Consider the following 25,410-nt stretch of genomic DNA (forward strand, 5'->3'; position numbering starts at 1 on the left):
ACCAATCCTACGTGCTCTCAGGAGATGGGCTGCGGCAGTCAAGAGCTTGGTAAGTGGTTCTCTCTTAGTCAAACACACGCAGACGGGCTGAGATCAGTGTCTTACCTCTAACCGGTTACCAATGGTTTCCCGGTATTACTTTAGCATTACTTATTATCACTTACTTTTATTATTATTATTATTATTATTGATATTACTAATTAGTGCCTTGGGACTTCCGATGTGAAAGGCGCTGTATAAATCAACAAAGTTGTTGTTGTTGATTGTTGAAGACGGCAAAAATGTGGACTTCACCAATCCTCAGGAGGTTTGTTGGTGTTACCGCAAGAGGCAGCATTGGTGGGTAAGCTTTCAGCCACTTTTGCTCCACTCTCTTGGATCCCCTTTCAATGGCTCATTATTTCCGACTTAACCATCCCATCCCACCCCAACCGCTCCACTTGTTTAACCTGAGCTCCAGGAGACAAGGCTGGGACTGCGGTGCAGCACCGGGGGAGGGAAGGGTGAGCACTGCATTGTTCAGGAGCCGCCATCATTCAGATGGGACGTTAACCCGAGCTTCTGTCCTCCTGGTTTCCACGTGGAACTTCCGTCCAGTACAAACCTGGCTGAAGATGCCAAGAATTGTGCGCACTGCACTTGCACATCGCCTCGAGCTTTCCTGCCATTCACTCACTCCCTTATTCTAATCCATTTTAAAAACAAGGTCAGACTGGAGCTGGGGCAGACACAGCCAGACAGCCTAATGGAAGCTCTCCCCGAGCTTCTTTTAATGCAACATTCAACACACTCCAGTAAACACGCTACCTGATTGCTGTGTTACTGCCCGGCCAGTGATGAGCCTCTGAAACCAACCAGTGTGAGCAATTTCAGAAGCGCACATGCGGGGAAAAAAAATTGTCGCGTTTTAATAATTCAGTCGACGTTTTATTGGTTTTTTTTGACGGTCGCTTTAGAGGCTCCTTTTCCCAGTGGCGATCCCGCAAGCCTTATCCTTTCTCTCCAAGCCGCTCAATGAGACCGAGACTGGAACCCCAGTGATTCTAATGAGCTCTTAGGCGGCTCCACACTAATTGCCAAGTGCAGCCCAGCTCAGCTTGACATCCTGCGTTCAAGTAAAAAGCTTGTTGCAATATTTATCGTGCAAGTTGGCTGATTTTGAAGGAGGTTGCAGCAATGAACAATGCTTTGAAACCTTGTGTGCGAGGATTGATCCAAACCCATTTCTACGCCCTTCCAGTGAAGGGGGGATTTAGCGCACATTAAGGCTCCGATGAACTGCTGTTGTCTCTAATAATTTGTCAATTAATAATCCATTAAGATGGGTTCCGGCAGGTGAACAAACGTAGGAACTGTTTGATTCATGAATTTATTCTCCTTCCCATCTACTCAAGGCTCAACACAAGAGACTGAATTTACATCAGTTAAGAATAATAATCCTTGCATTTGATATAGTGACTTTACACGTCATTGGGACGTCTGTAAGTGCTTCAGAGAATATATTGTAAAGTGGATTGACTGTATATTTTGCGGGCAAAACACAGCAGCCAATTGTACACAGCAGTATCCCACAAACAGTCGTGGATTGAGTGACCAATTGTTTTTTTAAATGATTATTTACCCCGGGAAGCCATCCACCAATTGACTAACAATTGGGTTCCTAGTACTGCTAGGTAAACAGGCGCGTGGAGTAAGGAAACTTGTCTAAGGTTTCGCCCCGCCCGGGAATTGAACCCGGGTCCTCTCACTTGCGAGGCGAGCACGCTAACCCCTATTACAGACTACGACAGCACGCTTGTCTCTAAATCAGAAGGTTGTGGGCTCAAAGCCCCACGTCACCTAGTCTAGGCTGACCCTCCAGTGCAGTGCTGGAGGGGAGGGTGAGTGAGTTGGATTATCTTAGGTATATCTTTCCAATGAGCGCATTAAACCGAGGTCCAATCTGTGCCTGGTTTAGATGGACATTAAAATACCCGTTGGCACTATTTGAAAAGAGAAGGGAGTTTCTCCTGATGTCCTGGCCATCAATCCCCCAGATAAAATTGGTCATTCTGACTGGGAAGGCAAGAGTGCTACTGACCGAGACGGGATGACATACGGTTGAAACTTTTTGGAACAATCCTGGGGCCAAAGTTAAATGTTTCCAATTTTCCAATTCTGTCCAGTCGTATCTCGTTTCATTACAACATTTCCTTTCATTCCCAGAATTTCTCTTGTGTGTGTGTGGGGGGGTATTTCAATACAAACCCACTCTCTGTCGTCTGTCTACTCTTTGTTACAGATTACCGTATAATTAGCTGCACTGTTTAGACTAGTGATCTTTACCCACTGACTTGTTTAGTGTAATTTCACATGAAGTGAAATAAATGACTGTTGAGAAGAGAATCCAATTGGGGAGGGATCCAGAGCTGGTAACTAGCAGTCACAACTATTGAGTACTAACGCATTATAATAATAATCCTTGCATTTTGATTTAGCGCTTTTGATATAGTGCTTTTCATGTCTTCTGGATTACAATAATTATTACAATTATAATAATAATTGTGTTTAATATAGCGCCTTGCATACAGACATCACCAAAGAGGATTGCAGGATTTACTGTAAAGTGTGTGAGACCCAGGTGGGACTTGAACCCCCAACCTTCTGACTCAGAGGTGAGAATGCTACCGCTCTAACTGAGCCAGGCTGTGATGAACAGTGTATCACAGTGTATCGTGGGATCTCACCCCATGCCTCTCTGTGTTGTAGCCGATGGCGTGGTGAAAGGTTAAAGCCCGTGGGCTGCCTGGTGCTGTGTCAGCCTGGGACTGACTTACTATAGTATTTTGACCCCATTTTCGTCAGCGTCAACGAGTTGTTAAAGTGGATAAGGGAAGAGGGAGAGAAAGAGAGTGTGAAAGAAAACATGACGTCTGGGTAAAGGCATCACCCTCCCCTCCCGGTCAGGTCAGTTTTTCACCTGCAACCCATTACCCTGGAACAACAGAGACGGAGGATAGCTTGAGACGAGAGAGGATGTTGGGGAATTCATGGCCAGGCTCCCATTGTAATAAGATGCTTGTTTGCTATAGGTAATCGTGTTTTGTTTGCGTCTGCTATGTAAGGAGCTCGTGCCACCCATTCTCCTTTAGTCTGATAATGGATACAACCCCTTCCCCTCCCCCCAGCCCCTCGCTATCAGTGCCGTGTCTCCTTGTCTCCTGTGCAACTCAATTTGTGTTGACAGCCAGTGAACGAGGAGCAGTTAATGAGGACTGAAGGAGGGATGGTGAAAGGCTGTGCTCCAACCTCCCTGACCCTGGATTGAACCTGGCGCCAATACAGAGGGCGAGGGTCACCTTTCTGTCAGTGGATTGAGTGGTGGGCTGGAATGCTGCCCCTTGGCCCATTAGGATCTGGGTCAGGAATGCCCAGGACTGGGAAAGTCCTTTACAGTCTGTCTGTTGCATTCCCATCGCTCTCTGTAATCATACAAAATAGTCCTTGCATTTCCTATCGCTCCATGGCTGTCTGCAGGACATCACTGTGTGCAAATTGGCTGCCGCGTTCGCTCACAAAATACACAGTCGAACCATTTTACAGCGTATCCTGTGAAGGGCTTTGAGACACCCCTAACGTAATAACAATAACAACAACAAAATTACATTTGTGTAGCGCCTTTCACATTGGGAGGACTTACCAAGGAGCTGGACAGTCAAGAGTTTCGGACCTGAGCTGGGGGTCGGGTTTGGGGAGGGTGAAGGGCAGGGGTGGGGCAGGGTAATCAAAAGCACGGTTGAAGAGGAGGGTCTTGAAGAAGGTAAGGGAGGGGGCGAGACTGCAGGATGTAGGGATTGCGGGATAGAGTTACAGAGGATGGGGGCAGAGTGGCAGAAGGCCCACCCGCCAATGCTGGGGCAGATGAGGCGGGGAACGCTGAGTGGAGGGAGCGGGCAGGATGGTAGGGGATTAGGAGGTCGCAGAGGTAGGGGGGAGCAAGACCATGGATGGCTTTGAGGGGGGAGACCAGGATCTTGAACTATATCCTCTGTGTGATGGGAAGCTAGTGTAGTCGTGCGAGGATGGGGGGTGATAGGGTCACAGAACCTGGTGTGGGAGAGGAAATGGGCTGCAGAGTTCTGGATGATCTGCAGCCTGTGGAGGGAGGAGTTGGGGAGGCCGACAAGCAACGAGTTTGCATAGTCAAGCCTTGATGTAATGAAAGCGTGTATGAGGGTTTTGGCGGCCTGCGGTGTGAGACAGTGGCGGAGTCGGGCGATGTTGCGGAAGTGGGGGAAGACAGAGCAGGTCATGGCATAGATGTGGGATAGAAAAGATAGTTGATGGTCAAACAAGATGCCAAGGTTCCGGACTGGCTTAGTAAGGAGGAATGTGCATCCATGGACGGTGATGCTGTCAGCGCCTGAGGTGAGGAGGCGCTGATGGGAGCCAATCAGGAGAGCCTCGGTCTTGTTGATGTTCAACTGAAGAAAGTTAGCTCTCATCCAGGACTTGATGTCTAACAGACATTCTGTCAGGACAGCAGTGGTCCTGAAGTCAAGGGTGGAGGCAGAGAGGTACAGTTGGGTGTCATCCGCACACATGTGGAAGTTGAACCCATTTCTGTGCATGATGTCACCAAGAGGGAGCATATAAATGTTGAAGAGGAGGGGACCAAGGACAGAGCCCTGAGGAACGCCGCTGGAGATGGGGCGGGGGCTGGAGGAGAAACCGTTTGTGGAGATGAAATGGAGGCGGTGTGAGAGGTACGATCTGAACCATTCAAGGACAGAAGCGTGAAAGTTGAGGTGAGAAGAGAGTTGGTGGATGAGGCTACAGTGGTTATTTATATTCCTTGATTTTTTGATCTAGAGCCTTATCAGGTCTTTGAGACGTCTCAAAGCACTCCACAGAATATACTGGGAAGTGAATTGACTGTACACTTTGTGGGTGAAACGCGGCAGACTGTCCCACAAACAGTCGCGCATTATATGATATAATAATGACTATATTATATATTATATATAAACACCTGTAGTGTCTCACAGGGGATCGCTGTCAAATATATTTGTGAGCAAACAGGCAGATAATTTGAGCACAGCCAAGGAAGTGAATGACCAATTTTCCAGTGTCCTGGCCAACAGATTTATTGCTCAATTCAACTCTTGGCTGTTGGCTAATGCAAATTGGCTGTCGTGTTCACCTACAAATACACTTTCACTACACTTAACAGTAAGTGCAATAAAGTGCCTCAAGATGTTATTCACGTTATCAGTTATTGGATTCCAGAGAGTGACATAATGTTTGCCCCGCTCTGTAACTCATTTCCTGTATTGGCATGAGGAATGTGTTAAGAAACATCGCAATCTAAATATCTCAGAGATTAATATTGGGTTTTGGTGGTAAAGGAATTTCCTTGGCTTCTCTCCTGTGGTGAGCAGAGGCCGGGGTGGGGGGTGGTGGTGGGGGGTGGAAAATAGAGAGAGAGAGAAGGGGGAAAGAGCATCAGAGACGATGGCTAGCATTGAGCAGAGGGTGTAGTGTAGCCGATGACCTACTGAATCACACTTAGTTAGGAAACTAACCAGTTTGCAATATTTCTTGTCTTTATGAAGCACCGGAAATATTACCGCAATATTTGCTAACTTCTGAATGCCCGGCAGTCCAATCCTTGGAGGGATATTGATCCACTGGATCTCGCTTGTGAATGGATTAATTGACACCATGCTACAAGCTAAATTCCCTTTGATTGCAACCTGCAGCTATTCTAGATGAGATCGCTTTCTCCCTCTCTGGCAATTGATAAACCTGCGAAATGAAACGTCTCCTAATAGCCCAAAGGTCTGACTCTTAATGCCTTTGGGAAGGAATATTAACGCAATGCCAAACAATCTTCTCTTCCAACACCAGTGTTCCATCAGTGCACAACCCAACACACATGGGCCTTGCAGCTCAACTGGAATGGAAATGTTTTATTTAAAGACCAATAAAAACATTGGTCTAGTTGATATTGCTGGCTCTAATTTATGCTATCTCTTCATAGGGATTTCTTATCAATTTAAAAATAATAATTATAATCCGGTCACTCAATCCACGACTGTTTGTGGGTCACTGTTGTGCGCAATTGGCTGCTGCGTTTCACCCACAAAAATACACAGTCAATTCACTTTACAGTATATATTCTGTGAAGCACTTTGAGATGTCTTGAAGACAAGATAATGTCAAATGCAAGGATTACTTTTATTATTATTCCCTTCTACCCATGGGCACATCACTCTAGTTGCTGATGGAGAGACACGTAAATTAATGTGATGTAATTCCGGTCACCAGATCACCAGATTTGCTCCAGATAAAAGGGGTTTGGAGCAATCTGATCAGCCCCATCTGATCCAATCCTACTTCAAACACCCACCTTCCCATCCTCCCATCACAGCAGTAAGCTGTTTGGGACATCCTCCTGATGTGAATAGAGCTAGCTATCCAAATGTAATTTGTTGTTGTTGTTTCCTGACTTCGACCACCTTTCCTCTCATTAATTACCCTCTGCGTAAATAAATACTTCCTGATGTCTGTCCTGAAATTCCCCTTTGAACCCTAAACATATGTCCTTTTGCTCTGCTGCCTTGTTATGTCTGGAAGTGTTATTCTGAGTTTCCTATGTACAGTCGGGTGTGGCGTATTGAGTTATCCCCTTGAGAAACATCGCAAATTAGGGCCTCGTTGCCAGTGGCTTACTGCGGTGAGAAGAATAAGTTGTCAGCGTTCAGACTCATTATCATTCGGCGTCTGACAGTGGATGGAGCGTGACGAGAATACTCGGGGGAGGGGCGTTGAGCGCCAGTGACTAACGTTGACAGTGTAGCTGCACGTCGGGGGCTCATTTGCCGTATTAGTAACCGGATTTGTAACGAGCAAATCTCGAGTGCGTCGCGGTCAATCCTACGGGACATCAGGCTAGTGCCAGGCTCGGTCGGGTGCGTGAAGCCGGGGAAAAGTTCTGGAGTCGTCACAACTCAATCTAGGATTCCCTTGTAACAAACTATTTGCAAACCAGACACATTCAAATGACTGCAGTTGATTAGAACAGGAACCTGTGTACAGTTAACACTCCAATGCCAGCGCTGGGGGTGCGCTGCATTGTCGAAGGTGCCATCCTTCGGGTGAGAGGTTAAACCGAGGGCCCGGCCGCCTGTTCAGGTGGACTTTAGAGATGTTCGAAAAGAGATGGGAGTTTCTCCCGGTTTCCCTCCAGGTGGAATTGCTCGCTCACTTACTGTTTGCCGGACATTGCTGCATAGGGATTGGCTGCCGTGTTTGCCCACAAAATGTACAGTCACTCCACTTTGCACTGTATCCTGTGAAGCACTTTGGGACATCCGCCCGAAGCTGTACCAAAAACAAAATGTAATTATGATTATGGATGGGATTTTGCAGTCATGTCCTGTGGAATCCTGTGGTTGCTGATAGTGATCTCATCCCCTCAAGGACGGTTCTGAGTTTGATCGACACGATTTTTAGAAAGCGCAGCACACAAACAAAGCATAAAGATTCAACTTCCAACAACGCGGAGATTGCCTGACCTCATCGCAGTCGGCACCTGGTAAATAGGAGGAACTTGTAATGAACGGGTTATTCACACTGCCCGGCACCAGCTGCGTTGTCACACGGGGACGTTTGGGACTGGATACAAAGGTCTCCAACTACCAGTTGTTAAATGTTTTGGAGTTGCTGACATTCGCGAGTTCCAGTAGTGTAAAAATAGGAGGTGTGGTGCCCATTGACACCTCACGCTGCGTGTGCCTCTCTCTCTATGTGCTTGTGTGCGTGTCTCTGTGTGTGTCTGTGCATCTTTCTCTCTGTGTGTTTGTGAGTGTGTCTCTCTCTTTCTCTATGAAGGGGTGTGTGCATCTCTCTCTTTCTCTTACTATCTCTCTCATTCTCATTATTGTTGTTTCTCTCTATCACTCTTTTTTACTCTATCTGCTTGATTTCTCATTCTTTCTCTTTTTCTCTTCTTTCTTTCTTTCTTTCTTTCTTTCTTTCTCTCTCTCTTTCTTTCCTTGTTTCCATTGGAATGAAGTGAAATTCTCAGAGGTAAAAAGGCAGTTTTGTACAGACTGCAGGCCGGGCGGGTGTTGCTGGAATGATGTGGGAGTGAGGTCTGCATTCGATCCAACACATACTTGAACTAATGCCTTGTTTATCCTGAGAGCTGGTGTCAATACTGGGCTCAGCAGCTGAATCCATTTGAGCGGAAAATTGTATTGTCCTTCTGCATCCCTTCGCATTGCTCCCTCCGTTACCTCCTTCAAGGCACGTCTCAAGACCCTCCTTTTTGACTCAAGGCCCTCCTTTTCGACTCAAGACCCTCCTCAAGACCCGACTCAAGACCCTAGCCATGCTTGATGATTGAGCCAAACTGCAGAGACCCAACGATCACTAAAAACGACCTGCTTTTTGCTACGTTGGGCTGGAGGTCAATTTGCAATATTTCTTAACAGATTTCTTCATTAAGAAATACAAGGCAACCCCTTTATAATGTTGTCACTGCCACCAATGTCTTGTGCCCAGCGTCGCAATGACTTAGGAAAATGGCCGACTTTCGGATTGACTGGTTGCCACTGATGTCACTTTCTGCGCGCGACCCATGGGCAATATGTGCAGGATGTGATATCAATTGCATATAGCGCACAGTGCACAGGAAGTAATGTCGGCTGCGACTTTATATCCCAGGCAGCTGGCTGACCTGCGTGCTAAAGCCAACCACAGGGCAGTGGATGAACGACCCTCCTTCCCTCCTTATAACACACCATCTTATAAACAGCGTAGCCCTGAGGAGCTCCTTTGAGTCACTGGAAGTGCGTCATGTAATCACTCCAACGTAATAACTCTAACAAAACATACTCGGGAAGATTCAGGCATCACTGCTCACTAGGTTTCCTAATTAAGAAATCTGTTAAGAAATACCGCAAAGTTGACCCTGGTCTTTTTTTCGGGACGCCTAAATTGCTTTGCCCCCAAACCTGCTGGTAGTCCTCCCCGGTTCTGACCAAGAACACCAACAACTTTGCATTTATATAACGCTCCTCATACAGTGTAGCTTCCCAGAGCGCTTGAAGCAAGGTCCAAACCTTACAAGTGTGGAGGGCAGGGAGGAGTGGTGTAGCCTCCCACTCATCAAGGTCTAATGGAAATAATTTAATTACATTTTGCTGTCTGTGTCAAGCTGTGTGATTGCTGAGTACACACAGCAAAGCAGTTGTAATTCCGCACAGACAAGCTCTGAAATCAATAGTCGTCGACAGGCCCCTCTGATGAATTCTCTTTGCCTCTTCCCTCTCTCATGCACCGACCTCTTAACTGAAGTTTTACTGAACAGAACGGCATCTCACTGTGATAAAAGGAGAGCTTGGGATCCCAGGGATCTCAGCATGGCTCATTTCACCCACAAAATACACAGTCAATTCACTTCACAATATATCCTGTGAAGTGCTTGAAGATGTCTCAATGACGTGATAAGACTCTATATCAAATCCCAGGATTATTATTATCATTGTGGCTCAGTCAGTAGCTCTCTAGCCTCTGAGTACAGAATGTTTTGGGTTCAAGAACCACATCGGGGCTTTAAACTCATCACGCAGACTGACTCTCCAACACAGTGCTGGGGACTGGTCTTCTGCTGTGTTTCGATTAGACAGTAATGCAAGTTCCTGCTGCTTGTTCAGGTGGATGTTAAACATCCCACAGCGTTACTCAAGACAAGAAGGGAGTTTCTCTCTCCTGGTGTCCTGGCCAACCATCCCCCAGGTAAGATTGGCCATTCACTTTATGGCTGTTTGTGGGACACTGCTGTGCGCAAAATTGGCTGTTGCATTCACCTACAAAACACAGCAGAATCCTACGAAACACTTTGAGGTGTCCGGCTGGTGTGAAAAGCACAACATTAAATTCAAGGGTTATTATTTATCTCTACTCATTCACTTCTCCCTCTGTTCAGCCCCGGTCGTTCCTTACAGAATCACAGAATATGACAGAAAAGAAACAGGCTGTGCAGCCCATTAAATCTACACTTGTGTTTTTCTCCACATGAGCTTCCTAATCTATCCCCACTCTCCCACTCGCTCTCCTCCCCCTCCAGCACCCGCCACGCGCGCACACACACAAGCACGGACGCAAATACATTTACATATACACACATTTCATATTCCCTGCTCAAGAACCTATCTCATTTAAAAAAAATTACTCACTCTGTTTCAACGATAGTTTGTGTCAGAGAATTCCACATTATAATAATAATAATAGGAATAATTCTATTAATAATGCATTTGATACAGCTCCTGTCACGTCTGGAGCAGGAACTGTTGATTCCTTCAAACACAGATTAGATAGTTTTCTTTTAGGAAATAACATTACGGGATATAGTACGTTGGTAGTTCGAGACATGTGCATGTGACCACCAGGAAGGTGGAAGGTGAACTAGATGGAGCTTGGTCTTTTTTTGGCCTCAAGTGCTTTAGAGGATTTCCTCTAAAGTGTAGTGATTGTGTTTTGTAGGAGAACGTGTAAAGAAAGCATGTCGATTTTCCACCAAATTTCTTAAATCCTTTTAACCTGTCCCCTTGGTTTGCCTCCTGCACCAGACACAAGGGACATCAGCTTGGGCGTGACTGGTTTGTTCAAAATCATTTGAGGTTGTGCATTTAATCAGAATGGGCTGCATTTATCACAGCAAATTTCATGTAATCACATTAGCTTGGCAGAGGAAGGATTTATTACTAGGGAGCGATGCTGCACAGCTGATCGGGTTAATGAGCAGGAGATACCAGTCACAGGAGAGGTTAGAGCAGAGAAACCATGACGTCTTGTCTGGCTGGGGTCGGCTGTTTGCGGGGTCCAAGCTGCCTTTTCCTGTTTCCAAAACCTCCCTTCTCTTGAGCCGCTCTCCTCTGGAACTCCCTCGCTGTACCCCTTCGTCTCACTCCCCTCTCTATCAGTCTTCTCATCGCGGTCTTCACACACTCCGTGATGTTCTTCAACGTGATGGGCGCTATATACTGCAAACGCAATATGTTGCTCTCATTATTTGCCGGTGGTGAATACAAGGCGCAAGCAATAACACTGGAGACGTACTGGGGGGAGTTCTGCTCTGAGGGGAATTGCGGGTCAAATTCTTTCCCTCCTTCGCATCAGACTGAACTCCGCCACTGTCAAGCGCTCTGGGACTCTACGCTGCGTGAGGGAGCGCTATATAAACGCAAGTTGTTGTTGTAGCTTTCGACTGTGCCTGTTCAGTTGGACATTAAAAGATCCCGCAACACCATTCGAAAAGAGGAGGGAGTTTCTCCTGACGTCCTGGCCAACAACGCCCCAGATAAAAATAGTCTTTGCACAAATTGGCTGCTGCAAAATGCACAGTCACTACACTTGACAGCAGTATCCTTTGAAGAGATTCCAGTGATCCAGGAGCTGTGTCAAACGTGTGAATTATTACGGTTAGGCCACGTTTTTTTTCTTTGTTTGGTCACTTTTAGGAGAGAGGTTGGTTTGGTCGACGCGAAGGGAATACAGAAGTTCAAGTTGTTGTTGTTTTCAGCCTCGTAGTCAAGACCCTGGAGGCCAATCCTCGAGATGCCTCTCCTCGCACTTGGCAATCGGGCGTCTGCCTCCTGCTCTGCCTGTTGCTCATGTGACACAGTGGGGAAACAAAAGTCTCTTTGTGTTGAGTCGGTCTCAGTGCGAGAGACGCATAAGACAGCGAGAGAGGAACGATGATTTGCTGCCTTTCATTCACTGTCTTCTGAACCCAGGCTGTGGCAGGCTGGTGGAATGCCTTTTATCGGATGCATTTATGTTGCGGTCAGCCACATGCGGAAACCCATCACCGCGCTTAAGAGGATCCGAACCAAACCGCATCAGACGTGCGACAATGAAAACAATGTGTACTTACACAGCACCCTTCAGGCAGGGTAGGGTCTCGGAGCGCTTAACAATGGCGTAGCTTACCGCTGAGCCAGGGAGAAAGGGGAGGCCATGGTAGGCACTGTCGAAGAAGCTTAGAAACGCAAGTCATCTTGATGCTACTGCGCTGGAATCAGACTTCGAGCACCAGAGTTAACTTCACAGACAGACTTAACAAAAACAATTGTGCCCCTCAATAAAATCTCTCCTGGTCGGAAAGTTATTGGTTCAAGCCCCAGATCAGGACTTTGAGCTGGGGGAGTGCTGGACTGTCAGAGATGCCGTCCTTCGGATGAGATGTTTAGCTGAGGTCCTGTCCGCCTGTTCAGGGGATGTTAAAGATGCTGTGGTACTATTTGAAAAGTTCCTACAAAATAACAACCAGTATACTTTACAGTGAATCCTGCGAAGGGTCTTGAGACTTCCTCCTCACCTGAAAGGCACGATATAAAACATAAAGATTAAGATTTTTTTTCACGTCCAGAGTCCTGCTCAGTTTATACCTTTAATGTGGTCATTAATAAACCCGGTGGTAAGGTACGTCTCAGCAAAAGTGTCGGAGTAATAACAGAAGCTGTGAGCTGAGGGCAGGGACCTCAAGCTATTGTTGGACGGAGCTGTTATATATGTGGACAGTGGCTGCAGCATGTCCCCTGACCCCTCACCACTGTGCTTCCTGCCAACACTTCCTCCTCTTTATCTTGCTGAAAGGCTAGACTGTGAACAGTGTTCACCAAACGCTGTGCCTGTGTGAGATTGGGAATAAAACCTAATGAAGATGGTTGGCAGCTCTGATCCTCTCTCATTAAGAGGTGGTCGGTTGATCCGTGTGTCCAGCCATTGATAGTTCACACCAAACCAACAGCAGGAAGTGACGGGTGTATTTACACAGAATTACATAGAATATACAGCACAGAGACAGGCCAATCAACCCAACTGGTCTATGCCAGGGTTTATGCTCCACATGAGCCTCCTCCTGCCCTTCCTCAACTAAGCCTATCAGCATAATCTTTTAATCCTTTCTCCCTCATGTACTTATCTAGCTTCCCCTTAAGTGCATCTATGATATTTGTTACTCATTGTGGCAGCATGGTCCACATTCCCACCACTGTCTGGGTAAATGATTATATTTATCAGGTTGGAACATCTCACAACATTTCTCAAGCAATCGAATCAAGCGTAGTGACTAGATTTGGAGGCAAGCTTCATGCAATGCAGCGATGCAATGTCCCACAAACAGCCATGAATTGATATGGCGATCTCACGTCAGGAGATCTTCTCAAGGCGTTTCACAGGATTTACTGTAAAGTGTAGTGACCCTGTATTTAGAAGGCGAACTCGGAATCCAAATTTGCCTGCAAATACACAGTCACTAAACTTAATAGCATTTCACTATGAAGCTCCTCGAGATGTGGTAGGCGCTGTATCAGACAGAGTCAAGGATTATTATCATAGATTCACTTCTGATTATTATCATAGATTCACTGTGTATTTAGGAAGCAAATGCTGCAGTTAAGTTTGCAAACAACAATGTCCCACAAACAGCTGTGAAGTTAGTGAGCAATTTTATCTGGGGTGGGGCGCGGGGGGGGGTGGGGAGCGATTGTTGGCCCTGACACCAGGAGCAACTCCCATCTCTTTTCAAAGTCATGCCTTGGGATCTTTACGTCCCCCTGAACAGGCAGATGGACCTTGGTTTAACGAAGGACACCACTTCCGACAATGCAGCCAAGACCAAATGAGTTGATAGTCTCCAACAGAACCAAGAGTCAGAAGTATTCTGACTGGAAGGGCTTAAACCAGGGACTCCCTTCTCGGGAGGCTTGTTAGTCAGAGGATTGAAGGACAGAGCCTTCCAGCTGTGCTAGTGCTGTCACTAGGTGCAGCCTGGAGTGAGCACCTCAAGCCTCTCAGGTGTGGTGGTTGGGCTGGTGGGGCTCGAGGCTATGAGGACCTCAGAAGGCAGGATTCTCTCTCCTCTGATGTCCGAGTCTCCGTCATTTCTATTTGTTGTTATTAGGGTTTGCAAAGCTGGAGCTCAATCTTGTGTATGAGTCGTGTTTGGAGGCGATGCTGAGATTGATGTGGAGGACGTCTCATTCTACAGCAATCTGAGGCCAGATAACGGGCTGCAGAACATCAACTTTTGCGTAGAATTTTTGGTAAACAGTCGGAAACTGGCCCAGAACTAGAGATTAGACAATCAGAGCTCATGGCACTGCAATGTGTGTGTGTGTACTCCAGTTGGTGTGTGTGTGTGTGTGTGTGTATATGTATACTGCAAACTTTTTTTCAGCCTGACACATGTTTGACTCAGGTGGAAACCCTTCACCATGCATGAGGGTATCCAAACCAGACTGAGAGTTCCACATACGTGTGCCACCTTGGAATTTCGCACATCTGGATTAGAATGTGCACACTCTCCCCAAAGCGACACACCCTGCTTACCTAATGCCAGAAGGTGTTAGGCACAGGTTGGTGAGGGCTAAGGTTTGGGGACCCCAGAGTGTGGATTGGGGTAACTGCTGGAGGAAGGAGGTTACTGGCCCCTGGGGCAAGTGGAAGGAGGGGAGGGAGGAGGGGAGGCAAGACAGGCACTGACAGGAGGCTGCTGCTGAGCGTTCTGAGCGGGGGGGGGAGAGGGTGAATGGGACTGGGAGTGAGGGTGGGTGTAAGAAGAGTTGCAGGAACACTGACCGTGAATCAGGCGCCTGAGCCCCTCCGTGTCTGCTTGAGATCAGTTGAGGTTGTGTGTGTGTGTCAGAGCCTGTCTGGCCCAGGTTACCGTGTGGCGTGTATAGTGCAGTGTGTATACGTGTGTGGGGAGGGGAGTGGTGTCCTCTCTTATTGCGGTGTGTGTGTGTGTGTGCGCGTGTGTGCGCACTTACAAGTACACTTATATTTAAAACATCCTCCTGTATCCTTTTTCTGAGAGGCATTTCCTGAGAACGCCACTGAACACAAATTCCAGCGTTGCACCTTCCAATTATTTCCTCATTTCCTCCTGAGCCCAGGCACGGCAAACAGACCACAGCGCCTGATTTCCTCTCCAGTGTTCCTCATCAGCGAGAGGGGATGGGGGGGGCGCGGGGTCAGAACAACAACCTTTAGCCCACAAATTGCTTTTACTAACCACGGACTGTGAGTAGCCTGGTTTTATTAACCGGGGACCTTGAGTAGCCTGGGTGTAATAATATAATAATAATAATAATAATCCTTGCATTCGATATAGCGCCTTATCACGTCATCGAGACTCCCAAAGTGCTTCACAGAATATGCTGTAAAGTGGATTGATTGTGCATTTTGTGGGTGAAACAGAGACCGCATGCAACATTGGGAACCGTCAGTGAGGTGTTTTTACTAACCAGGAACCATGAGTAAACCTGGTTTTAACAAGCGTCGTGCTCTGCCGCTGTCAAGCACCGTGGGACGCTGCCCTGCCTGTGGTGGTGTGGTGGGGGGAGCGCGGGCGCTGTATAAATGCAAGTTGTTGTTGTTGAACAACCAGGGACCGCGGTTCACCTGGTTTTACTAACCAGCCCGGGCAGTCGCCCAGTCTCTCTCCGCTCATTAGACACAGATGTGAAATCCTCTCTCGCGCGCGCTGTGCACTGGCTGCAGTTCTGTGGAGTCGCGGCAAGTGGACGAGGTGGAGGTGTTGAGAGACGAGGAGGATGGCAGGATGCCACAGAATGTGAAAACCTCCTGCATCTGTGCAGGGGCTGCCATCACTGCTTATTTCCCTGGGCGGGCGACCCGTGACTCCTACCTTAAAGGGGCCCAACTTCTAGAATAGCAGTCTTGCAAATATTTCTTCTTTGTTTGTTTGTACAGAAACCTAGCTCTCTGACCGGACCTTCAGTCACCCTCTCCCTCCCACCCCGTCTCTCCCTCCTTTTGTCTCCAACTCCGCTCATCTCTATCGAGCGCTTTCCAGCACGAAAGGATGCTGCAATAGAGACACATAAGGACATAAGAACGTATATTATAATTAATAATAATTCTTGCATTTGATATGGCACTTTATCATGTCATAGAAATGTCTCAAAGCAGTTCACGGGATTTATTTATTGTCTCTATTATTGTAGCTTGTGACCACCAGGATTGTAGAAGGCGAACTAGATGGACCTTGGCCTTTTTATTCTTACAATAATTCCTATCTTCCTATTGTAAAGTGTACTTGTAGGCAAACGTGGCAGCCACTTTGCAGACAGTAATGTCCCCAAAAACAGCTATGAACAATTTTATTTGGGGGATTGTTGGCCAGGACACCCTGAGAGAGAAACTCCCTTCTCTTTTCCAATAGTGCCACGGGATCTTTAACACCTCGTCCGAATTGATGGCACCTCTAGAGATGCAGCGTTCTGCACTCCAGCTGTGCACTGCAGTGTCAGGCCCAGATTGGGAGCTCACGTGGGGATTGAACACACAGACTTCGGACTCCGAGATAGAAATGCTGCCACGAGCAGAGGTCCAACGTGTTACACTGAGTCTCCTCGGATGGCTGGAGGAATGGATGAAGGCAAGACACAGGCCCACATCAGTCAGTGTGGCGTGCGTGGCATCGGAAAAAATGCAGAGAAAGCATAACGGCCAATGGAGCAAAACGTCTGCGATGTGGAGAAGATCGATTGCCCAGGCCCCAGTGAGGAGGAAATTGCAGTTCTAATGTCTGCAGTTACAGTGCTCGCTCACGCACAGATATTATTCACCAGGAGTCGCAGACCAGCTATAAATTACAAACGTGATTAAGAAAGTAAAGCCAGGCTGAGTGACAAGGACACTCCAGGCCCGGCTGCTTCTCTCCACACATTCCCTGGAATCAAAATTGGCTCCAACAACGGAATTAAATCCTGTTCAAACCATCGACCTAAAGAGATTTACAGCACGGACAGAGAGCGTTTGTGCCATCGTGCCTGTGCCAGCTCTCATTCTCCTGCGTTCCAGAAGTCGTCTAGAAGATGTGAAGAGTGCCATATCAAATGCAAGGAATATTATATTCCCCCTCCCATTGCCGTCCATCTGTGCATTATTTCAAACCAGTTTGAGCAAAATGTGTAACTTTCTTCGATGTAATCGCTTTCGATTCTCTTCCTCTATTCAGCAGAGCAATCGCCAAACACCTTCCATCTGCTCTTGACCTCATGCCAGCAGCCACAAAGTGCGTCAATGTGAGATGGTTTTCGACACACCTTCCATCTCTCTCTCCCCGTATCCTGCAACACAGCAGATGAAATACATCAGGCACTGCCCAGCTCTCAGCATTGAAAGAGCAGGAAGCCTTTTGACTCCAGAAGAATGGACTGTTCAACAATGAGTTGCCTCGTTACTGATGTCCGCCCGGATGACAGAAAGGAAAAGACTTGTATTTAAACGAGGCCTGATCATATCAAGGTCTTTCAAAGCGCTTCGTGAAGACTTATTGTCCAGTGGAGCCAATTACCTGCCTTTGCCCCATATCCCTCGATACCCTGTCCTAACAAAAATCTATCCACTTCAGTCTTGAAAATTTGGATGGATCACAGCATCCACAGCCTTTTGGGGGAGAGAGTTCCAGGTGCTAACAACCCTCTGTGTAAAAGCATTTCTCACCAATAAATCACTGGTGTCAGTGTTGGGGTTCTGTCTTTGAAACCTCTCCAGTTTAACTGTTCTAACTTTTGTACATGTCAAATCTTTCTTGAGTTTTCAATCAACCGCCAGAATCTGGTTAAAAGCCAGTTAAATCGCTCATCCTTCCTCCCCTCGTCTCTTTCCCAAGCTTAACCTTTTCCGACTAACCCTGCGTCCACCTTAAAGTTACGAGGGGGCTTTGATAACGGAAACAGGGAGAACTTATTTCCACTGGTCGGTGAGTCGGTAACAGGAACTGTGGTTGAGGCAGAATCCATGTTAGCTTTCAAGAGGAAGTTAGATAAATATCTGAAAAGGAGAAAGATATAAAAGGATATGAGGGAGGAGAAGACAGGATAAATAGGACTGAACAGAAAGCTCTTTCAGAGACAAAACACAGGCACGACGGGCCAAAATCTCAATTTCTTTTGTTTCTTGACGGACGGAGTTTCAGTTTCAAATAAGCGTGGGGTGGAAAAGGCTCTTCGGGTGTTTTTTTTTTTGAGAGAGATGACATTGACTTTTCCGTCATTGACGTAATCTGTGGCTCTCCAGCCCAGAGCGAGAGCTGGTGTGCACGATGGCTGGGATCCACTCCGCTCTCATTCCATGCTGCAGTTTGACCTTTCACGTGCAAATCCCATAGCAACTCATTGTATTGCTTTCTTCCCAGAGCCCTGGCTTCCTGCTGAGCTCTGCCCAGCCCGACCCTCCTCACAGTTGTTGCTGGCTCCGTTTCCTCCGCTCACTTCCTCTTCTCCATCTTCCCTCAACTTAGCGCAAAGCAAATGGAAACGGATCCCTTTCCAGCTCCCCCCGACCGTACAGCAAATGAGAGTAACTGAAAACAGACCACTTCCCCCTCGTCCAAAAGCCATATATCTCTCTACTGTGCTCAAATCTCAGGGGGTTCAAACACTCTTAAGTGTTCCCAGCCCTGGCTGACACTCACATTGGCCAGCTTCAAAAGAGGGAGTTAGATAAATAGCTGCAAATGCTCAGGCAATGGGGGGGGAGAGAGAACATTGGCTAAGACTTCATTGAAGCTTGGACTAAATGGCATCAACAACAACAACTTGCACTTATATAGAGCCCTCCACACAGGGTAGCGTCTCAGTGTGCTTAACAACACCCATCCCAGGCCACAAGTAACCCAGTCATACCATCAGATGAAGAAGGTCCTTTGGCCCATTTGATCTCCTCCTTCCAGCAACCGATTTGCACACTACCAGCCAAAAAGCATAAGTGAACGGACAATTTATCCTGGGTTTGATTGATGGCCATGCTTACTGAAAGAACCTCCTTTTCCAACAGTAATCCCACAGCTGAAAATGGGCCTGTATGAAGTGTAGAATTCTTGACGATACAAAATCACATGTTCGAATTGCTAGCCGGTTGGGTTGGGTTATGTTGGTGACTGGCATTGGCTTCCTCCCTCCCTTGTTTCCTTCAAGGCACATCTCAAGACCTTCTCTTCAACCACACCTCTGGTCACCCCCCTACACCCACCCTCCCTGCCCTCCACCCCTCCTGATTCCAACCCCCAACTCGGGTGCAAATCCTTGACTGTCCAACTTGACTGCCTTGGGACCTCCTCCCAAAGTAAAAGGCGATATATAAATATAATTTGTTGTTGTTGTGATGGTGACTGGCATTGGCTTGTGTTGCTTTCCTTTGGTAGCCTTGAGCTGCCCGGAGAGAGGTAGAATCTGGACTCGTCTCTAACAAACGGTGACTTGAGCTGAGTCAAGATTGCCTTCCTGTTGTAGAATTTGTTCGGAAACATTGTTATATTTTTACATCTGTTCTTAAAGATCAGGCACTAGTATGGACACCCACCACCACCACCACCACCCACCCTCCTGATTCTGTTCCTGATGGTAGGGTCTCATTGCTGGTATCCAGTGACACAGCACTTGAAACGCCAACACAGGGGATGGGAACCAGGAGCCAAGATGGTGGCCTGAAGATCTTAGAGTAGCCTCTTTGTACTGAAGTTCTCATATCAACCTGTCCGCTCCCTCCGCTCAGCAGGCTCAGGCCTGCTCCATGTTCCCCGCCCGGCCCAGCCCGCCCCACAATCAGCGGTCAGGCTTCTCTGCCGTCACCCTTTGGCCACCATCCCACCGTCCCTGCCAACCACCTTCCCTGATTCCAACCACCCAGCTCGGGTCCAAATTCCTGACTGTCCAGCTCCCTTGGGACATCCTCCGGACGTGAAAGGAGCTATGTAAATGTAATTTTGTATTGTATTGAAGTTCGGGAGCAGACGTTTGTGTTCACAGCCACAGTCAGTCTCTAGGAAAGGACAGAGAAACGTGCCGTCTCTGTAACAGATTCGATGACACACACAATCTGTTGCACACTGTCACAGTTCAATAGCCTCACATCTCCCCATTTCCTGGAGCGCAAACTTCACGCCCGAGACTTGAGGCCATCTGTCGGCTACCGGGAGCAGATGCCCTCCCACCTCGGGGCACCTCCCTTGTCCGTAGACCGATCAGGGCATTCTGTTAACCACTTAATGCCCAATAAGCCCAAATGCCCTCCTCCCCACATTGCTGCTTGTATAGATAGGATGCGTGGAATTCTCTGTTTAGTTTGGTGATGGGTTTCCGCATGAGTCAGATACACAGCAGAGCCCTCAAAAAAGGATTGAGATCAAACGACTGAGCACAGAGCAGAGAGGAAAAAGCAATGGATACTGATTGGATTTGTGAACCCATTCCCTCTCCAATTATGCTCCGCTCTGCCAACACTGACCTGTTCCACAGCCTCTCTGCCCCACAATCAAGGGCAAATTTTCAGCCACTTTACGCTGCACCCTCTGGACCTCTCTCCCTAACTCACCCTAATTATGTAGTGGGTGGAACAGGCTGGATGGGCTGAGTGCCCTCCTGCTCCAATGCAATTTGGTCACTCAATCCACAGTCTTGTTTGTTGGACCCTGCAATGCGCAATTGGCTGCTGCATTTCGCCCACACAACACACGGTCACTACACTTTACAGCATATCCTGTGAAGCCCTTGGAGACATCTCAAAGACGTGATAAGGTGCTGTATCAAATGCAAGCATTAAAATTATTATATTACTAATGTCATGCCATGTTGCCATCACCCGTCTCTATGCTGTCGGTTGATGCCCCCGATGGTGGGAGGGGTTGGGGTGGAGGGGGGAGAGATGCCAGTTTGTTTGTATAATGGACGCAGTGGATACGTGATGTGACGTTGCTGTGTGTCTCAATGTCAAAAGCCAACGGGCGATGAGACCAGAGGAGAGAAACCGTTTGCTTCGTACACTTGGGCTTAAGACCCTCATAACAAGAGAGGATTGTTCAGAACACACCCATGACTTGAGAGGGTGGGGGAGAGGGAGGGAGGGAATGGATAGGCGAGGTTAACAACACCATAAATCAACATTAGCGGTCCTCCGAGCAAAGTAATGTGATTTGATGCCAAACAGCTCTGTTTTTCAATGAGAACAGCACTGCTAATTGTGATTCATACAAGCAGCTGAGCCCTTCGAACCAGTAAATATCCTTGAGGCAGTTCACAAGAATGTTCCCCGGTCAGCTATGTGACCCTTGGAAGCCGTTCACACACTGGGACAGATTTACATTGTAGCAGCAACTACAGACTGCTGAGTGCCACTCCCTACCCTTGCGTTACCACTCTACACTCATCCATCCCCACTGCTTGGACCCAAAGCCCTAATGGGTAGAGTGGGCAGGAGTTGGTCAAGTAGTAGGAAAGCTTCCCAGCCAGCGCTCTCAATGACTACCTGGAAACATCCGAGTCCCTGGCATTTCATCTGATTTATAACTAAGCCGTGTTGATTAGCACATCACCGAGTCGCAAGTTACACTCAAACTGAGGCAACCCAATACCTACTGATGATAATAATAATAATCATAATCCTTGCATTCGATATAGAGTCTTATCACATCGTCGAGACGACTCAAAGCGCTTCACGGGATATACTGTAAAGTATAGTGACTGTGTATTTTGTGGGCAAAACGCGACATGGGCTGCTTCGAAAACTGTAGCTAGAATCATTCAAAGAAGCCGTTCCTTGTATTAAAACAGTTTTATAAAAAAAAGATGACATTTGTACAATTATATATAACAGATAACATATCAGGCACTGGGCATTGCAGAGGCGAAATCTGATCATGATGTCTTGGTCCTTGATGTAAATGGATTGTATTTGTTCCGGGTCAGCTTATATTGTTAGCTCTGCTGCTACTCCCTGCAATACGGTACATCGAGACGCTGGCTCCATGTTATTGGAGGTGGCGGTGCTGCTCAGAGAGACTGCACAGACCACATCACTCTCCCACACACCCAGGCAGCATGCGGCTGGACCAGAACAGGTTCTTGTCCCTCCATCATTCTGTGCTGTAGATTGCGGATGGATTGATACAGTCGGTCTCCTTGTTTTTCAGCAGGAAAGGCAGGAGGACCCCTCCCTCCCTCCTCCCTCCCTCCCTCAGCGTTTGTCTGACCAGATCTTTGCTTTACTTTTTTTCTCTCCTCTCCTCAGAATGTCCGAGACACTGTTTCAGCAGGAAAGACTCCAGGCTATAGCGGTGAGTCTCCTATTTACACTGCTTCTTTTTGTATGTGTGTACTTGTCTATCTGTACGTCTGTGTACATGGCAGTCTGTATGTCTATGTCTGTGTGTGTGTGTGTGTGTATGTGTACTTGGCTGTCTGGGTGTGTCTGAAGGCGAAGGTCTCAGGAGGAGACTGGGAACAGTGAGCCAAAGGGATGATGCGTAGGGGCAGGCGAAAAGGGGTCAGAGTGAGAGGAGGCACTTTGAGGGGAGGGAGAAAGGTGGCAGGATTAAGAGGAGCAGCGATGGAGGAGGAGAGTGAGAATGGGAGTGAGCAGGGGAGGATGGGGTTGAGGGAGAGAGTGTGAGGGGAGGGACTGAGAGTGGATGGAGAGAGGATGAAAGTGAATCGGGGGGGGAAAGGAGGATTGGGGCGAGCAAGAGCGTCTTGGAGGAGGGGGGAGAGATTCAGAATCTTCTTGGCCATTAGAATCAGATCAGCTCGATGAGGATTGAGAGATATTTTCCTCCCGCCCACACACCACAAACAGATTGAATTAATGCCGTAGTTCAGCAAAAATGGTAAATGAACAATATCGATCCCCCCCATCATCTATTTCTCCCCCCACCTCCCGCCCCGCTCCACACCCTCTTCCAATTCGGACGTGTTATTTAAAACCAAAACGATGCCTGACCTTGGTCTGTAGTAATAATAATAACAATCCTTGCATTTGAGATAGCGCCTTACCACGTCTTCGAGGCGTCTCGCAGCGCTTCACAGAATATACGTTAAAGTGAATTGACGTGTGGGCGAAACGTGGCAGCCAGTTGCGCGCAGCAGTGCCCCCACAAACAGTCATGGATTGAAGATGTACCTTGAATGACTGGCTGTAGGTGGGATGTGAAAATTGTCCACGCAGCAAAAAGGTTCCGGGTACACGAGGGGTTAATCTCTGTGTCTCCTGGCAGGGTGGGGAGAGAGATGTGATTGATTTATATTCGGTCTCTGATGCCTCTCATCCTGGCAGAGACAAGTGCTGTGAGAAGATGCTGAATGAGGGAGATTAATATACTGCCCCACGGTGCTTGTGGGCTGGGTACGATCGTGAGGGGGGAGGGGGGTGGGGTTGGGAGGGGGTGTGAGGTGCGTGGGCTGGGGGTGGGTGGGAGGGTGGAGTAGGACGCGGGTTAACTCACGAGAAGTGGTTCAGTCCCAGTGTTAGGGCTTCACGTTGTACACCTCCCGTCAAACATACTATCCCTGCTTTCAGCATATGTCAGACTGGCTACTATACCACTGTACTATCATCATTGGGAACCTGCCCGGATAGCCCAGGGTTTCTAACCCTTTTCACGTCCCTTGCGGTTCCTTGCTTCTTTGGGGATGTCAGGCTGCGGAGACAGGCGTCACTTATTGCTCCATTTCCTTCAAACAGAGAGCGCTGAGAATCCAGTAGCTCACTGCCCGAAAACCGTGGTCAAAGCGAAACAGCATCGATGTATTTAGGAGGAGACGTGATGTGAGCGTGAGGGGAACAGGAGGGGTGGGGGCTCAGCATGGACCGGTTAAGCCGAATGCCCTGTTTGTGCCGTATCACTCTCTGTAATTCACTGTCGTTCGTTAAAGAAGTGCCAGTTTTAACACAGCTCAGGGCTTTTCTGCAGAAGGCAAATGGCCTGGAGCTCGCCCAGCATCCAACAAGGAGCCTTAATGCATCGTGATGCGCCATAATGCGGACTAACTGCACCATAATGCAGCCTAATGTGCTGTAATGTATTAAAGTGATTAATATAATCCACAGATACTGGGGCTGAGGTTATTTATGGTTCCCCCTAACCCCCACCCCACCCCTCTCATTGCTGGCACTGACACAAGGTTATTGTTGAACCATAGTCTTTATGAATTGGATGCTTGAATAAGCAATCTCGCAAGTTTGACTCCAATAATCTAAAAATCACAAGATCACGAGAGACTTTCGGATGAAGAAGGCCCTTTAGTCCGCATGATGACATGCTTCCAGAATACCCAACGTACTTAATAACAATAATATAATAATAGTCCTTGTGTTTTATAAACCAAGGATTATAAATCATCTCATCTCCCTGAGATGTCTCAAAGCGTTTCACGGAAAATACCGTAAACGTAATTGACTGTGTATTTTGTCGGAGAAACATGGCAGCCAAAGGCGCACTTAACCCCCTCCCCCCACCCCCACCCCTGAGTGACTCTGAATACCCTGCAGTTCAGGTTTTCCTCTACATTAACACTGGGCAGCTCCCATTCTGGTATCTCAATGGCACAGAGAATGGGAACAGGCCAGCAGCACAGTAGTGCACCCTACTGGCCAGTCAAGGCATTGCACCGCCCAGCGCCAGTTAGAAATTGGCTCAACAGTGAGGCTGTTTCCACCTGTTGGCGAGTCCAAAACAAGAGGGCGTAAATATTAGATAGTCAACAGTACAGCGCCCCGGGACGTCTTTCCGAAGTGAAGGGCACTATACAAATGTGATTTGTTGTTGTTGTTGTAGTGGTACATCTACTCGGGAGTTTAGGAGGAACTTCTTCACACAGAGGGTGGTGAGAATGCGGAATTCACTGTGGTTGAAGCAAAAACGCAACAACAACTTACATTTATATAGCGCTCCTCACACAGGGTAGCGTGCCAGAGGGCTTGGCGGTCGCAGAGTACAACACTAAGCCGGGAGGAGAGGTTGGGGCGGGGTGGGGGTGGGGGTGGGAGTGGCGGTTGGTGGGTGGGGGGGGGAATAAATACATCAACATATTTAAGCTGTCTTTAAAAATACATCAACGCTATTTGAGAGAAAGCTTGATGCAGACACGAAGGGGAAGGGACGAGAATAGGAGAGGGTGGGTGGAAGGCGAGGGGTGGGAGCTGGTGTGGAGTGTGTGAACACGGTGTGGGCTCGTTGAGCTGAATGGTGTGTGTGTTCGCGCCGGTTCAGACTGCGAAGCTCCTGTTTTATAAGCTGTCCCTTGTTGTCCTTCCCAGGAGAAGAGAAAGCGACAGACAGAGATCGAGAACAAGAGGCGGCAGCTGGAAGACGAACGGCGTCAGCTCCAACACCTCAAGGTTTGTTTGCAAATAAGAGCTAAAGAGTTTGCAAAACTCAACCATATTAGGGCCCAATTTAGGGCAGTATTTCTTTTTAACAGATTTCTTCATTAAGCAAAAAGACTGTATGTTGAATGCTCCTTCCCAGGTGAGCGGGATATCCCCCCACTCACAGGTTAGAGATCCCCTTCCCCCACTCCCTCCACTCCTCCCCTCCCCCATTTATGTGGC

The 25,410-nt window shown here is 47.8% G+C and overlaps 1 protein-coding gene across 2 annotated transcripts in view; it reads left to right on the forward strand.

Moving 5' to 3' along the window:
* The window catches only part of LOC103183524 (paralemmin-1), a 49,329-nt gene that overhangs the window by 3,659 nt on the left and 20,260 nt on the right, over positions 1 to 25,410 (forward strand). The window contains exons 1-3 of one of the 2 annotated variants that reach the window (XM_042342706.1): positions 21,888 to 21,922; positions 22,093 to 22,138; positions 25,117 to 25,197. In XM_042342706.1, coding sequence (XP_042198640.1) covers positions 21,903 to 21,922; positions 22,093 to 22,138; positions 25,117 to 25,197 — 147 coding nt within the window. In that variant the 5' untranslated portion in view covers positions 21,888 to 21,902. Of the gene's footprint in view, positions 1 to 21,887; positions 21,923 to 22,092; positions 22,139 to 25,116; positions 25,198 to 25,410 lie in introns of those variants that run through there. The other variant, XM_042342707.1, reaches the window with a different exon arrangement.

This window comes from Callorhinchus milii, unplaced genomic scaffold, assembly GCF_018977255.1.
Source record: "Callorhinchus milii isolate IMCB2004 unplaced genomic scaffold, IMCB_Cmil_1.0 Scaffold21, whole genome shotgun sequence".
Lineage (NCBI taxonomy): Eukaryota > Metazoa > Chordata > Chondrichthyes > Chimaeriformes > Callorhinchidae > Callorhinchus > Callorhinchus milii.